We start from the raw sequence: 17295 nt of genomic DNA on the forward strand, positions 1-17295 counted from the left end.
ACGCAAGTCAACTTGTACAAAATGTTCTGCATAAAGCACGTTTGTATTGCGATGAAGCATACAAAAGCGCGACCGTGAATACCGTACACGCATGAGACACTTGTCCCGGCCCTCATAGCGATAGCGTATACGTACCGGGTCGAAGTGCTTGGTCTTGGGCTCCGCAAACACCGAGTTTGGCGCAGCAGAACGAAAGGTGGGCTGCACATGCGTATCGTTCCACACGCAGCGAGGCAGCGTGTACTTGCGAAGGCAGGTGATAAGCTGTAATTAACAAATGTTGCAAACATACTCAGTACCCCGTACAGACGCTTACAAAGAAAAGAAGCGATGAAATGTTCGGTTGATCAAAACGAGAAGTATAACTTGGCAATAGCCAGAGTGCACGCCGTGCAGGATATCGTACTCCAAGCCGCAGCCTCGGGATAAGGACTTAACGCCAACTACACAAAGCTTTTCGATGGCAACTGACGTTCGGTATTGGCCTGCTGCCTTCGCTTAAATACGAGTGTCGTTCAACTCCATCCGGGAGTTTTTATGCGAAGCATATTGCGAGAGCTCAACCCAGCTCCTCAGGCGCGGCGCTGTCGCCTTCAATGACCTTTGCCCCCATGCCATACCACGTGACACCGTGACGTCATGACAGAGGACGCCGTCGCTTGCGGCGGTATATAAGCAGCTGCGCTTGTTTCTAGGTGGCTTTGGCTCAACTCTTGCAAGATGGACTGGGTGGGAATCGAACCAGGGTCTCCGGAGTGTGAGACGGAGACGCTACCACTGAGCCACGAGTACGATGCTTCAAAGCGGTACAAAAGCGCCTCTAGTGAATGCGGTATTGCCTTAGAAACGAGCTGTTTCTAAGGCTCAGGCGTGCGTGGCTTGCTCAGGCGCACATTTCGTTGCCGCGCCGAACGCTGCGTTGCTCGACGCTCACCGCGTCCAATGCGGGGCGCGTAGTCGCTGCGCCGTAGCCCATTGTCTTACACCCCTTGGCGGGTCGACGGGAACGCTGTCGCGTTCCACTCTTGAAGGCGAAGCAGAATAACGCATGAGTTGTTTCTTCGTCTAGCCGAACCAAATATAGCCAAGCAACAGCAGTTCAGCAGGCTAAACAGTGTTTCACCAACTAAAATAAAGGCTAGTATGCTTCGCATCCTGGGCTTAACCTTAGCTAAGCCACAGCCATTTTTTTCTTTTCCGCTTTAAATGGACGCCTAGGCTGGAGGTTTTGTATGCAATACAAACTGGAGCTGTGTCCTGTTACTGGTAGACGGCGCTCATTTCCCGCGCTTCTGGATAGACTGTTATTCGAGATGGCGGACAACAGTGTGAAGGTCTACGTGGAACAGTGCCTCGTGATGAAGTTTTTAGCGAACGATGCCGTAAAACCTGCTGAAATTTACAGAAGGCTTCAGGCTCAGTACGGTGATGTGACACTCAGTCGCAGTAAGACATTTCAATGCTGTAAGCCTTTCAAAGATGGCCGTATCTTTATTACTGACGATCCCGATCGTGGTAGATCACAGCCCACAATAGTCACACCTGAGAACATTCAGCGCGTGCAGCAGCTGATCGTGGACAATCGTCGCATAACGTGCCGTGAAATTGCAAGGGTGCGTAATCTGTCGTTAGAAACAGTGAACACAATATTTCATGCCATTTGTTGTTCCGCAAAATGAGTGCACGCTGAGTCCCAAAGCTGCTGTCTGCTTTTGACAGACAGAGAACAGTTGAAGTCTGTAGGGAACTGAAGGAACGCTATGAAAGGGAGGGCCAGGATTTTCTGAATCGCATCATGACATGTGACAAAAGATGGGTTCACCATTTCACCCCAGAATCCAAAAGAGCATCGATGCAGTGGAAGCATACGAAACCACCACCTTCCAGGAAATTTCGAACAGCTGCGTCTGCTGGTTAAGTGATGGGAAGTGTATTCAGGGATAAACAGGGAATAATTCAGGTTGATTTTTTACCACATGGAGTAACTATCAACAGTGAATATTACTGCTGTGTTATGCGTGATGTGCACAGGAGTTTACGGAAGAAACGTCCGGGTTTGATCACAAAAGGGCGTGGTCTTTTTGCAAGACAATGCATGAACGCATACCGCTCAACGCACATTCCAAACAGTCCAGGAACTTGACTGGCAGATACTACCACACACACCCCTATAGTCCTGACTTGGCACCAAGTGATTTCCACCTTTTTGGGTGCCTGAAGGAATTCCTTGGAGGAAAACATTTGAACACTGATGAAGAAGTGAAGAGTGGTGTCCTACAATGGTTCCATTGTAATAACAAATCTTTTTATACCGAAGCATTTCAGGCGTTTGCTAAACGCTGGGAGAAGTGTATAAATGTACCTGAAGGTCATGTGGAAAAATAAATCCACTTTCCACACTTTGAAATTTGTTCTTCTATTTGTTTTTAAAAAAAAGTCCCGGATTGACTTGAACGACCCTCGTATATGTCTAACAACATTTGGCTACCGTCACTTGCCAGGAACAGTTCTATCGTAAGAATTAAATTCTTCGCTTATACAGGACTTGTTTCGTTGAGACTACACGCTTTGAATATTCTATGTTCCAGTGAGGACATCTCGCCCGCCTAAGGGATATAGCAAGACTGACAGCCATCTTTTAAGAATAACCGGTGGAAACAGATTCATTCGCGTATGATGTTCAAAGTATGGAAGTCTATTAAAAGCCCGCCGTTTGGAGGTAATTTCGCGCAGTCAACAGAGATTTGCGAATAAGCTACCACCCAAGTGGTATATTCTTAGTGCTTTTCAAACCACAATAACTCCGCTTTCAGTTTGCCTTGAAAGTGCGTATCATTCCTGCCAAAAGGTATTTCCAAAACCTCTGTCTCACAACAGAAGCCAACACTTACAGATGCATGTCCGACGGTGACACAGCACGTTCGGTCTGGCCGTGGCCAAGCATCTCCGACGTATGGAGATCGAATTAGTTAAAAATATTAGCATGATTTTGCTGATTTGATGTCGGCACGTGGTATTTCTTTTTCTTTTTTTTTCGTAATGTGGGAAAAGGGAGAACAATCGCACGCAAGCTCTTGGGCAGCACTCTCGTGGTGGGGCGGAGAGGAGTGGGCTGGTTGTCATTCGTTCGTTTGTTCGTATGTTCGGGTTTTTCACTCACATCGACAATTATCGTCAATGGTTTCTGCACAATTTTCTTTTACTATCTGTGATTTGAACTATGCAACCAACCACCTTCGTTATCTTTCTTGAAGTGAGCATTAAAAAATCACAAAAAATAGCATTCTTGTTTCGCTTACAAGTTTCAAGCACTGCAAAAAAGTATGCATTTGGGCTGGTTTGTTCATGATTACGAGCAGATAACAGCGCTAAACAAAAGGACGGAGAGAGGGACACAGACCACAGCGCTGACGAACAACCAAGTGTCCTTATTCTTTCAGTCAGCATATATAAGCTCTACCGCTATCTCGAAACATAAAGGCGAGAGAAATTCAGCAAGCGCAACCGAAAAAAACTGCAATCAATGAGATATTTCCAAAGCCTTTCACATTCATAATAGCGGCGAAGCATGTGTCAGCCTCCCCTCCGTTTCTCTCCTTCCGAAGGAGATAGCCTTCCTATCTCATTGATTGCAATTTATTGCCCTGGCGCATGCTGAATTTCTGACGCTTTTGGGCTTTGAGAAAGTGGTAGAGTGTATATATATGCTGACTGAAAGAATAAAGACACTTGGTTGTTTTTGTGTGGTCTTTGTTCCTCTGTTCGTCCTGTTGTTTAGCGCTGTTTCCCGATCGAATGGCGCACCTTTCGTTCTTTCACATAACAATTTTCGGTACGCCTTTCTTTCTTGCCTTTTTTATCATCGGAATTTGTCATCACGAACAATTTCTTTATATAGCGGCCATAAACTTCGAAGTAGAGCTTTGTTTCGCAACCTACTGGTGGCGCGTCAGACAGTGATCTCCCGAAAATTGACACGCGGAGCTTTTCCGGAGTTGGAAGGCGAGTTTCCGAAATATTATATCTGAAAGAGTGGTTTATTTCACTGGCATTACACTACAGTGTAATTGTACAGAGTACATTGTACAGTGTACATTACAGTGGCATTGCGCTTGCGATGCTACCAGAGCATCGCACGCGTAACGCGAAGACGTGAGATCGTTCCCCACCTGCGGCAAGTTGTTTTTTTCATCCGCTTTCATTTCCATGAATTTATCATTTCTTTAATTCACTTAATAAGTACAAGTCATTTCCCCTATGTTGTCCTTGGTGTCAATGTCTGTCGGCTTCTTATGATATATTTTTAATGCAGGCATATATAACGAGACCAAGTGGTTGCAGGCAGTCCGTTGATTATGTCATTCGATAGCTGGGGGGGGGGGGGGGGGGGGCTATTCTGTAAGTGTCCACCTAGTGGACCTGTTCATTTCGTCTGGTTCTGAAGTGCTGATTGCCTGGTGGCACCGTCTCCTTCTGGCGCGTGGCCCAGCCCAGCCCACCAGAACTCCAGCAGCAGACAACATGGCCATGTCCAATAGGTGGACACTTGCAGAAAAGCCACCCCCCCTCCCCGCCCCCTGCTGTCATTTACTTTATCCTCTCGTCTAGACTCACCACTATAATATCTCTATGTCCTTTTACTACCTTCCCATACTGCATTTCTGCTGGACACCGTTTATGTGCCAGCGTAATGCGCTACACAGTTACAATGCGGTCAGCAGCAATGTCCTTCCAATCCTTTCCCTTTGTTTGTTTTGTTCATTTTTATAAACCACCACTTAGGCCTACTTCTTGCCTGCGCCACTGCAGATATGGCCGGGAGGCCTCCGCTGCCGCCGAAGGCTCCCACCAGCTCGGAAGGCGCTGAGAACTTCGTGATGATGGTGGGGACCATGGACGTCATGGGCCTCTTGCCGGGACCCAACTGGTTCGCCGGTGATGGGTCCAGGTTGAAGTGCTTTCCAGGCTTGGCGAAGGCGTCCATGTAATTATTGAGCAGAAGTCCGGACGAGGACTCGAAGCCACTCCCGAACCTGTGTTGTTAATTTATGCGAGAGACCAGGGGTGACAGTTATGAAGCCCGCTTCGCGACTCCGTCGCTCTCATAATCACTAGAATTTGACTTAAAGACGTGTATTAAATTCATCCAGCATGGAGCAATGAAAGCATATTATCACGAGTAGTCTGTGAATGGCACTATACGATTATGGTAATATTATTATGCAGAAAACAAAGGTAATGTTGAATAGCCTGGCAATGGAAAAATAATTTACGACCTGCAGTCAGTATCTGGAGTATGCGCAGAAGTATGTTTATCCAGGTCAGCTACTAATACGAGACCGTAATTATGAGAAAGAAATTTACAGAAAAATAAAAAGGGGTTCGAGGGCATACGGCAGGCATTGCGAAATCCTGAATGAGAGCATACCACTATATTTGCAAAACAAAAAAACACAATCATTGCATTCTACTGAAGGTTAAAGAAAATCGAGAACAAATTAAGGACCGTGCAAAGAGTGATGCAAAGAACATTGTTAGACGTAAAGTTGATGATGTGTGGTGTTTTATGGCGCAAGGGCCAGGTTTGGTCAAAGAGCGCCATGACAAGTGCTAATGTTGACGATGTATTATGGATTGCGTGCACAATGAATTCCTCATGGTAGATGTGACATGGTTGCAAAACGGCCTAAAACCTGTAGCTATAAGTGGCGTAGAATATATAAGTGCTAAAATAATGACGTTGACAAGGCTGATGTGGGCTATGGCAATGGCGTTTTGTTAAAACATGATGCAATAAAACATAACACTGACACAGAGTTTCAAGAAAGCCCTTGAATGCAGGGCTGCTAGTCATGTGCTTAAAGTTGTCTGGCCAAATGATTTTCAGGGTGTCAGTTTCGGGTAAAAAATCCAAGACTGTTTGAAGATTAAAAAGCGATTCATCGCTAAGAAAAAATGCAGGGTGAAGGGGTATATTCTCGCGATATGCAGCAGGGAAATACTTCTTCCTCTCTGTTTCTATGGCAGGGCACTGAATAAGAACATGGTTGGCTGAGAGACTATTGCCGCACTTAATACAAGTTGGAGGATCGCTCCCAGTCGAGAGGTAAGAGTGAGTACCGTATGTATGGCCTATCCTTAATCGGCAAAGAAGTACTTCCTTGTACCGTGCTGTTTTTCCACTTATCCAGTTCCGCAGTTTTGGTTTTACAATGTGAAGATTATTCATTGCTTGTCTATCCCACTCGCCTTGCCAATGATTCCTCAATTTACGGCGCAGAAAAGGCTTTATGCCTGTGGCCGGGATAGGGATATTTCCATGATTGTCGCTAAAGCTCACTAACGTAGCCATTTCGTTAGCAGCCACATCGCCTTCTATACCCCTATGGCCAGGTACCCAGCATAAGACGATCACTTGGTTGCACATATTTGCAGCGCACAACAACTGATATAGTTCATTCAAAACGGAGTTCTTGTGTTTTCGTAGGCTAATTAGGGCTTTCACTACACTTAATGAGTCTGTGAAGAGAACAGCTTTAGCGACGTTTGTGAGCCTTATGTGTTTAATAGCCGAGAGTATAGCGTGTGCTTTCGCTGTAAAGATGCTTGTGTGTGTGTTTAGTACCCCAGATGTGGAAAATGAGGGTCCGAGAGCTGCGTAAGCAACTCCATCAGCTGACTTCGAAACATCTGTGTAAAAGTCAGCACAGGAATACTTCTCTTTAAGTTCAAGAAAATGTGATTGTATGTGAGCCTCAGGTACTCGTTTCGATATTTTTAAGAAAGACACGTCACATTCGTTAGTTTGCCACTCCCAAGGCGGTGGAAGATGAGTAGGAGCCATTGGGACGTTCTAAAAAAAAAGGATGCCTGTTCCTTCTGACAGTGCTTCCAATCGGAGGGACAGAGGAGGCCTGGTGGCTGGGCGGTTACGGAATAGCCTGGCAGTGGACAAGTCGCTAATTGTAACATGGCATGGATGCTGAATATCTGATTTACCTTCAATTTAACTTTCAATTTCAATTTCAATTTTAACTTTCAAGTTAAATATGCTCTTTGTAGATGTAGAGACCATTCGTTGGATTCAACGTACAGGCTCTCTACAGGACTAGTCCTGAAAGCACTTGTAGCAAGACGGATACCCAAGTGGTGAATCGAATCTAGCATCTTCAAGGTACTAGGCGTAGCAGAGTCATACACTATAGTACCGTAATCAAGGCGTGACCTCATCAGACTTATATACAAGCTCAAAAGGCACGTTCTGTCACTTCCCCAGGATGTACGGGACAAAAGTTTCAGAAGATTCATTGTCTTCATGCACTTCGCTTTCAGATATTTCAAGTGGGGGATAAATGTTAATTAAGAGTCTAAAATGAGGCTCAAAATTTATGTTCATGGCTCGCAGATAGTTGCTGTCAATTAATGAAAATAGCGGGTTCAAATACTATACCTCTCTTGATCTAGAAGAGAACACATGTGCTTTCTTGCGGGTTTAACTTAAGCCCATTCTCGTCAGCCCACTTTAACAATTTGTGTAGCCCAAGCTGTACATGTCGCTCACAGATGGAAAGAATACACGATTTAAAACCTATTTGTACGACATCCACGTACACAAAATAAAACATTGTACGTGGTACGATGGTATAAAGCGAGTTCATTTTTACAACGAATAGAGTGCAGCTCAGCACGCCACCTTGTGGTACACCCGTTTCCTGTGTAAATAGGCGAGATAGCACATTACCAACTCTGACGGGGAACTCGCGGTTAGATACGTAACTCTGGACGACATTCAGCAAATTGCCTCGCACTCCCATTTCAGCCAGGTCACGGAGAATTCCGAAAGGCCACGTGGTGTCATATGCCTTCTCCATGTCAATAAATACTGACAAAAGGAACTGCTTATGCACAAAAGCATCGCGAGTATTCGTCTCAATGCGGACAAGGTGATCAGTTGTGGATCTACCTTCCTTGAAGCCACATTGTAGGAGATCTAATAGTTTGTTACTTTCAAGAAAATGAAGGAGACGCCGGTTAACCATATTCTGTTAGACTTAAAGTTGGGAGCCAGGAAGAGAGTGGTGTGAATCAGAAAGCAAACAGGGATAGCCGACATTCTAGTTGACATTAAGAGATAAAAATGCAGCTGGGAAGGCCATATAATGCGTAGAACAGATAACCGGTCGGCGATAAGAGTTACAGAATGGGTGCGAAGGGAACAGAAGCGCAGTCGAGGACGACAGAAGTTAGGTAAGGTGACGAAATTAAAACGTCATAACTTCAACATCACAGCGAAAAACATTTCAGACGATGCGTTGGGGTGGTTCATTTGTGCCGTCATGTCACATAAAAAAATATCAACATTTTTTTTAACCTACGCCAGAGCATCCATGTCAAGACACTAAAGCCAACCAAAGTAACTACGTTCTTATTTATTTTTTCTACTTTGACTTTTATTCGCCGAGGACACATTGAGCCTCTTCATTTTTTTTTTTTTTTTTGTTCTCGCTACCCTACCCGCGGGCTGCCAGAGCGAGCCAGAGCGCATATGTTTTTCTCGTATGGCCCCGACCACCGCGCGGTGCACTTCGGTGGGCGTTCGGTTTGCTCTGGCCGAGTGGATTTTCACCTGACATAGTTTTGGAAACTTCCTTGTGGGGACTCGAAGGATTGCACCGCGTTCCTTGAGCGGAACCTTTCCGGAAAGTCTTGTTTCGCCGGTGTAGGATACTGAGCAGTATGCGTATGGTTCTCAGTGGGCCAAGCGTCTCATGTTTTCTTCGGTATTAATTCCGTAGCCCCATTTGGTGCCCGATGTAGGCATTCGATTCTGGCCAACATACTTCCCCATGCGTTTTTTTTTTCATTTCGGTGCCTGCGCCCCACAGAAAAAAAATACATTGTTGCGGCGCAGCGAATTGTCGAATGGTGAAAGTTCGATTTTGATACTTCTTTTGCGGAAAGTAATGGGCGACAGGACGCTTCAGTTGCCGGATACGTTTATTATATTATTGCAAAAGCAATTATATGGACACTCCAGGCGCATTCCTGCCGTCGCCGTCGCCCTCATGTTTCGTATAAAGTCCAAGGGTGATAAAATCGTGACCACGCGCTGCATGATGTATGTGCGAGTGAAAGCGTAGGAGGGGAGGTGGAATGGGTGAGCATACAATGGTGGTTCAGTCTTGTGTGCGCAAAGGGGAAAAGCGGGGAGCAAGCGCGCCGCCTTCCGTCGCGCGCAATACATCGGGGGGAGTGGATGGAATGGGGGCGGAATCTAGGATTCTGTGAATCTATGATTATGCAACATGTTTATTTGCCTTGTTTGACGCATCATATACAGTTACTTTTTCTTACATACATAGACTCATTGGAGACTTATACGTATACTTAAATATCTTGTTGCGAGGTTCTGTGTATACATGCAGTGAACTTTGTTTCCAGTGACGCTTTTTTGTCCTTTATCAAGCCGTATTTTCGCATTTGTATATCCCATTGTATCTTTGCATTTCTAATGTACGAGGGTGAGTCAAATGAAAGTGAGCCTACCCTAACCGCGCAATAATGGTTCGGTTCATTATCTGCGAGGCATGCGCGTAGGAGAACGGCATGTCTCATTTACAAAAGTGACACGCATGTGTGAAGATAAATGTTCTTTAATGCTTTCATGCACTGGGTTGAATATGGTTGCGTCACATAATGGACACTTCAAAAGTTGAACAGCTCGGTGTCGCGAAGTTTTTGACAGCTAAAGGTGTTTCCAAAACAGAAATTAATCGCCGTATGGCTGCCGTTTACGTTGAACACGGCATCTCATTGACCACTGTGAAGCGTTGGAGCAAACGGTTTAAAGGACGTTGTAAAGACATTCCAAGACCGGGCCAAAACCATCGTGCAATCACCCCCCACACAATTTCAAAGGTTCATGAGCTGATGAAACAAGAACGGAGGATAAGCATCGATAAACTGGCAGGCGGTCTGAACATCCGTCACGGTTCGGTTCACGCCATAATTCATGAGCTTCTCGGTTAACGGCTCTTTGGTGCGCAATGGATCTCCAAGATTTTGATCCATCGCGAGAAGACGGCCAAGTTTCGCGCTGCCTTGACTCATCTGATCCGGTATCACAATGAGGATGACGACTTCTTGTTTGCAATTGTGATCGGGGACGAACCTTGGTGCCACTACTACGAGCCTAAAACACGACGGCAAAGCTTACAGTGGAAACATTCGAATTTACCACGCCCAAAGAACGCAAAGGCCATCATTTCCACTGGAAAGGTGTTGTTGACTTTTTTTCGGTCGTCAGGGTCCATTACTGATAGAATTTGCTAAATCTTGAGAGGCTATCAATTGTTTCCGGTATTGTGGAACGCCAGAACGGCAGAACGAACAACGTGGAAAATTGACGAATGGGGTCATCTTGTTCCACGACAATGCCTGTCCCCACGTCGCTTATGTGGTTAATACAAAACTGGCAATGTTCAAGTGAGAAACGCTGCAGCATCCGCCATACAGCTCAGACCTGTGACCTTGCGACTTCTACATTTTGGGGCAACCGAAAAAACAGCTCAAGGGAATCAGATACAGACTTTTTGAAGCAGCAACCCAAGGAGTTTTATAAGACGGGAATCACGCGACTCGTTAGTCAATGGGACAAATGTCTAAATTCTCATGAAGACTACTTTTAAATAAAGTACCCCGTTGTTGGCTCACATTCATTTGACTTGCCCTCGTATATCTTGCAGAATTCCTGCTTTTTATACGTACCCTCTGTTGCGACTATAATTTCGGTGCAATTACTCACGATACACGACCGGTGACAGCTGCTCCTGCGTAATACATTAAAACAAATTACAGCATCATTGAAATTTTTGACTGGCCATTGCATATATACAAGAATGTAAGCACGGTTGTTGAATGACAAAGTTTCATTAACATATTTGCCCTCAACTTGCTCAGTTCATTGCCTTTTAATTTTTCATATCAGCGGCATGCACTGGTTTCCTGGTTTCGAACTGATATAGTTCTAAAGTTCGTGTGATATTTTCTTTACTTAATAAATAGACAAAAATATGGAAGCATTGATATCAGTTATTTTGGGCAAAATATTTGGCACATACGAGTATATTCTTTTATGAAAAAATACATACTTTATTGTTTTGACTGTGCGTAGGGTTCAAGAATTCGTTTGCAGCATCTTTGGCAATGACAATGCAGTTATTATTCATGGATTTGATCCCTTGACAAATTGTTTAAGAAGAAGCTTTAGCTCGGGCCCAATCCGACGCGGCCTATTCAAATACTTGTAAGACGCAGAAACGCTGTTCTTAGATAATCCTGCTAATCACTTTTATTGAACTTGGTTGCATTTGAGAGAGAAAGTTAAATCCTAGTTCTGTTGGAAACACAACTTCGATTTAGGGCCTGAATTTTGTTTAAAATATTTTGAAAAATTCGAAAGTTTGAAAAAATAGAAGCACGACGTTTACAAACTAATAGCTATGCATCAAGAACAGACATTGTGGTTCTGTAAACGGCATCTATTATAACAGTCAAAGCGGACAAGTTTGCTATGTCAATTTGTATCTTACCTGAATCGGTTACGTTGTGTACAAGAGGTTCTGCACAAGCCGTATTTGCACAATAGTAAATTTTTTTGAGATTGATGTTTAACATATCTATTTTGTCCGCTGTAGATGTACTATTAGGTGCAATTCACAGAATTGTGATATCGTTTTTTATTGTTGAGTCACGGAGTCTTAAACTTGATAGTTTCGTTTTCTGAAAACTTTCGATTTGGCCAATTTTTAATAAATAATGGACCACCTAAATGAAAAATTCGAAACCAGTAGTCACTAGAATTAAACCTTTTCTTTTAAATGCAACAAACCTCCTCAAATTTGGTGAAGTTGTTGCAGGGAAAAACGAATTTCCCTTCTACATGTATTAAAATAGGAGCACCCAAGCTAAAGCTTCCTCGAACAAAGTGTCTGGCTAAGCCACTGGCCCCATATATATATATATATATATATATATATATATACACACACACATGGGGCCAGTGGCGTAGCCCCCCCCCCCCCCCCGAACATAATTTCTGGCTACGCCACTGACTGCAGCTGAACTGCTGTAGCAGTAATTCTCAACTAATTGTTGTAGAGATTCAACGTTAGTGCGACTTCGCCAAGCATATACGCGTATGAGGACATGTTTAGGTACTCTAGGTAATATTATGAGTATTCCGAACACGTTTCGTTATGAATTTCGCGTTATTCTAGCGTAGCTCCCTTTTTGTTGCTGGGAAAGGCCACGGATGTTTTAAGGTATCTTAATTCACCTAACGAATTGATCGCAGCATATTTAGGGGCAATGTAGAGGACGCTGACGCAAACGCTGACACGACACGTGCTAGGCGGCCCGGGCACATCAAGATGGTGTCGCGTCCTGCAATTCACCTCTCGGAACGTCTTCTGGCATACCAATACTCCGTGGTTGGTCAAAGGGAGGCGGATGGTATCGCCTAAGAGTGATGTATAAATTAATTTCTACCGGCAATTTTCTTACCAGTAAAGATGTTCGTGCGACTATACGCGGTGCAAAACAACCAAAAGAAACACCCCCACCAATCAACCGCGCAACGAACAGTTAAGGCTTCGGTCCTACAGCTCCGGTTCTATTGCAACCGAAACTGTCGAACCGCAAAAATGCCCTAACCCTATAACCAATAAGCGCACCGTTCACAACAGCCTCGTTGTCTCTGCAAAGTTTGCTTCCCTGGAATACGGGCTGAGATTCAGCAAGGTTGCGCTAGTCTGTCGCTGTGTTGTTGTTGTCTTTTCTCTTCTTTTTCGTTCTTTATAAATGAAGGTTCATACAGTTCTCATTAACCACTCCGTTACCTTATAGTCAATAAACTCATTCACAAAAAGACAGGACACTTATGCAGCACTATCAGTTATCAAGACACAATCCAAAAACATACACGACACGTAGACGAGCATGTACCAAAAGTTCCGAAGCAGTAACTTTGATTACCATGCGTTAACGCCAAGTTTCACCTGATTTGGCTCAGGACTGCGAACGAGTCGCAATTATCGCTGTTAGATAAAGAAACTCACATTCCGTTGAGCCCGGACGTGACAGACAGAGCGTCGCCGGTGGGCGCCACGATAGTCAGCTGCGCGCCGCCAAAGTCCTCGTCGGGCGCGTACTTGATGCCGTAATCTTGTGGCGATGCCAGGGGCTTCGTGTTGTCGTAATTTTGCGCAGCGAATCCGATTGTGTCGGTCACCATGCTAGTCTGCCTCTGTAATACAAAGACAAATCAGCCCTACTTGGCACTATAGTGTTCGTGGATAGTCGGTTAGTTCGCGCAGAAAAGAAGTTAGTCGGGACTAGTTGGTTGACGAGCCTTGAAGAAGCATAGTAAGTGGCCGCATTGTTTTCGAGATGAGATGAGATGAGAATAGATAGATAGATAGATAGATAGATAGATAGATAGATAGATAGATAGATAGATAGATAGATAGATAGATAGATAGATAGATAGATAGATAGATAGATAGATAGATAGATAGATAGATAGATAGATAGATAGATAGATAGATAGATAGATTGATAGATAGATTGATAGATAGATTGATTGATAGATAGATAGATAGATAGATAGATAGATAGATAGATAGATAGATAGATAGATAGATAGATAGATAGATAGATAGATAGATAGATAGATAGATAGATAGATAGATAGATAGATAGATAGATAGATAGATAAGTGTTCGTCGATAGCGACGACAATTCAGTCAATTTACATTTGCCACTGATTCCTTCGAATTTACTCACGTCTTTCACGTTTTGATCGTCTCCAAGCTCCGGCCGCTTTGCCAAGGCAAACTTCAAGGCCTCCACGAAACTTTGGGGAAGAAAGGGAAAGCGCGGTGCCGCGTCTCAATCGAGATTTTTTCAGCACAGCTTCAAATCAAATAAAAAGAACAGCTTACGTATCAAACATAATCGTTACATATATATATATATATATATATATATATATATATATATATATATATATATATATATATATATATATATATATAAACGCGATAGCGATAAGGGCCAGGTGTCGTAGAAAATCCAGCGTCAGCGTCACACGTCGGCGCCCAGCGTAAATTGTCGGACATCATTTCGGTAAAAAACAATTCGAACCACCTATACCCCGGTCTCCCATATAGTGCAAGGAAGTTACTGAAATAATTGAACTTCTCAAGCTAAAATACTTATAAAAATCGTAAAGTACGACTTACACACAAGCTACAGACATGATAGCGTCGTATCGTAATTTGACTATACGAGAAAACATAATTCTATTACACAAAAACTTGAAGAAACCTCTTTTCAAGCGTTTCTACCAACCATAGACCGGCCACGGCGTCCGCCATCTGCGGGCGCTGGCAAGCGAGTATCTTGGAGGCCACGGAGCGGCGCGCCCGGTTCCTTGCAATACCGCCAGATGGCTTCTCGCTTTCGCCGCATCGTGGCCTACGCAAGAGGTCGCGTTTCTACCAGAAAGCTCGCCTTCGTTCATAGCGTTTGCGGCCAGCGTTTCCCGTAAACATTGCGGTTACATACGCTCTAGTTGGTGGGAAGCGTGAGAAGTGAGGGATCTTTGAAATACAAGTAAAACGCAAGAACGTTTGTCTGAGATAACTCCTGGACCGATTTTAATAAAATTTGTTGAATGTCAGAAGGAAGGTAAATTCTAGTGTACGTCGATCGGAATTTCGGTTTTGGGCCTGAATTTTGTTTAAAAGATTTTCGAAATTTGGGAGCTTGAAAAAACAGAAGCCCGAAGTTTATAAAGTGATAACTCTGCATGAAGAACAGATATCGCGGTTCTGTAAACGGCACCCATTAGAGCATGGAAAGCGGACAAATTCGATGTTGATGCTATATCTTACGTGAATGTGTTACGTATTGAACAAAGGTTCTGCAAAAGCTGTATTTCATATTTCTGATTTATTTTATATTCATGTGTAACATCGATGTTTTCCGCTTTAGATGTACTATTAGATGCAATTCACAGAAGTGTGATATCATTTTTAATTGCTGAGTTACAGTGTTGTAAACTTGATAGTTTGGTTTTCTGAATATTTTAGATATTTGCCAATTTTTAGTAAAACATTGACGACCTAAATGAAAAATTCGAAGCCAACAGTCACTAGATTTTAGGTTTTCTGTTAAATGCAACAAACCTCGCCAAATATGGTGCAGTGGTTGCCGAGAAAGACGAATTCTCCGAAACGTCCTCCAAATTTCTCAAACTGCAATGGCTGTGATGCCAATGGCTTCGCCGAACATTTCCTTTCATTTCGCCAGCAACGGTCTCCCTTGTTTTTGCCTCTAGCATTTAGCGCTGTTCCGTCTCGTAGCATGGATCATTACAGAAAAGGAGGGCGCGCCCTACAAATCACAATGGGAAATTGTCACTAAGGTTGCCAACCATCCCGAGTATGACACGACCAGGATTTGTTCATAATGCCTGAGAGCTGGCTCGATTGCACATTCTTTTTTTTTTTCCTTTGATGTGTTCTCGTACGCATAAAGCCTGTTTAGTTGTCGTCGCCGTTATATTTCAGTTGGCATTTGTGTTAGCGAGGCAATTACTGCACCTTTCTTGATGTAAATCGCCAACTAGAAAAAAAATTGGTACCTTTGTAACACGTAGAGTTCTCGGCGATTCAAACGCGATACTCGGAGTGCATATGACTGCCGGTCTTGTTGCGGCCACTGTGGGCGCTGGGGAACTGATGCATTGTAATGTGCCTCGAAAGGTCACACCGTTATGAGACATTGTGACTGAGATTCGTGCCCCAGCAATCAACCGGCGCTCACCAGTAAAAAGCGCCGGCCGCCATGCGGTGTGCCCCAGTAATATCGCGTTTCAATCTCACAGCGCTACACACAGGGGGCTGCTAGCACTGACAGGGTGGCCAGCCGCCACACACCTGTGCCAAGCCTTCTTAAAACCCTTCGGGAAGGAACTACGTTGGTTAACGGCCTATTTCGAAGCACTATTCGGAGACGTTATCACTCGATATCTGCGCCTGTATCAATGGTCCTACGTTCATTCCTTTGAACACCCACCTGCCTTAACTCTTCAATGCCAGTAATATTAGGGCACAGTAGAAAAAGGTTCTTTCAGCAGATTTTGACTTTATTTATCCCCTCGCAATCGATCTCCATGATTATTTTGTGCGAATATCAAACTTCGTATGATTTTGGGGGGTATTTCGGAAATTCACGATATTGAGCACACAGGCCAACCAATGTTTCACACATATTGGAAGAAAAAGAAGTGAGTCCGAGGCAGTTCCTGGCTTAACTTGCGCAGAGCTGTTTATTTTTCACTAAAGATGACCAGATAATTAACGAATTGCCGACGCGACGTTTTCTGGTAACCTATGACAGGTGAAAATACTGAAAGCCCTCGTCATTTTTCTTTTGCACATTGCGGTCGCAAAAAGATTTTTTGGTTTTCCTTTGCACCCTATATAATCGCTTGCATGGTTGGCGTGTGCCGCTGACGGCTGGTCATTGTCTGGTGCTGTCAGCGCTCACGCTGACTTGAAGCACGAGACGTAGCAAGGTGGGATGGGGAGGGAGAAGCATTGCAAACACGCCCCCCCCCCCCCCCCTGTGCACCCCTCTAAAATTTTTTCTATACCAAGGATACCCGGCATAGAATGACGTGCGAGAACACCCGCCTGCCCCGCGCCCCCTTACCCCGGTCGAGTATGCGGCTGCAAGCCCACAAAAAAACTTTTCTGGCTACGCCACTGGCTACAGGAACCTGCTTGGCAAAAACTCTCTTCCTTTTAGGGTGCCGTCATTGCTTATATCTTCCGGCAAAAGGCGCGCGTGAAGCCTCTTCAAATCGTAAAAAGACTTAATGTTCCTTCATTGCCCAAAAAAACGAGGCCCTTTCCAAGTCCCTCGACAGCATGTTTTTACAGCCATTGAGTGCCGCAAATGCCGAATCACGCGAATTCGCCACAGACAGGAGCGAAAGCGCTAACGCAAACGTAAACTGCATCCTGAAGTCCACTACATATGCGTCGTAATATCTAGGACGTTAACAATCCAAAGAAAATTTTGTAAGCATGCCATTGTGCTTCCGCGAAAGTAGTGCGTGCCATGACGTAACCATCTCGTATAGCGGCTGGGTAAGGACGAGCCAGCAGGTTTACTACGGGAGCCGGCCTCGCCAAGGGCTCGGGCGTGACGCCTGAGAAGCAT

At 44.4% G+C, this 17295-nt stretch overlaps 1 protein-coding gene across 2 annotated transcripts in view; it reads right to left on the reverse strand.

Moving 5' to 3' along the window:
• LOC135900864 (scoloptoxin SSD14-like) overlaps positions 1–17295 on the reverse strand; it is a 33736-nt gene that overhangs the window by 1231 nt on the left and 15210 nt on the right. For both annotated transcript variants that reach the window (XM_065430455.1, XM_065430453.1), the window contains 4 exons: positions 13846–13915; positions 13119–13306; positions 4796–5033; positions 136–264 (listed from right to left, as the gene is read on the reverse strand). In XM_065430455.1, the coding sequence (XP_065286527.1) occupies positions 136–264; positions 4796–5033; positions 13119–13306; positions 13846–13915 (625 nt within the window). The remainder of the gene's footprint in view (positions 1–135; positions 265–4795; positions 5034–13118; positions 13307–13845; positions 13916–17295) is intronic.

The sequence above is a fragment of the Dermacentor albipictus genome, chromosome 2, assembly GCF_038994185.2.
Source record: "Dermacentor albipictus isolate Rhodes 1998 colony chromosome 2, USDA_Dalb.pri_finalv2, whole genome shotgun sequence".
In the NCBI taxonomy this organism is placed as follows: Eukaryota; Metazoa; Arthropoda; class Arachnida; order Ixodida; family Ixodidae; genus Dermacentor; species Dermacentor albipictus.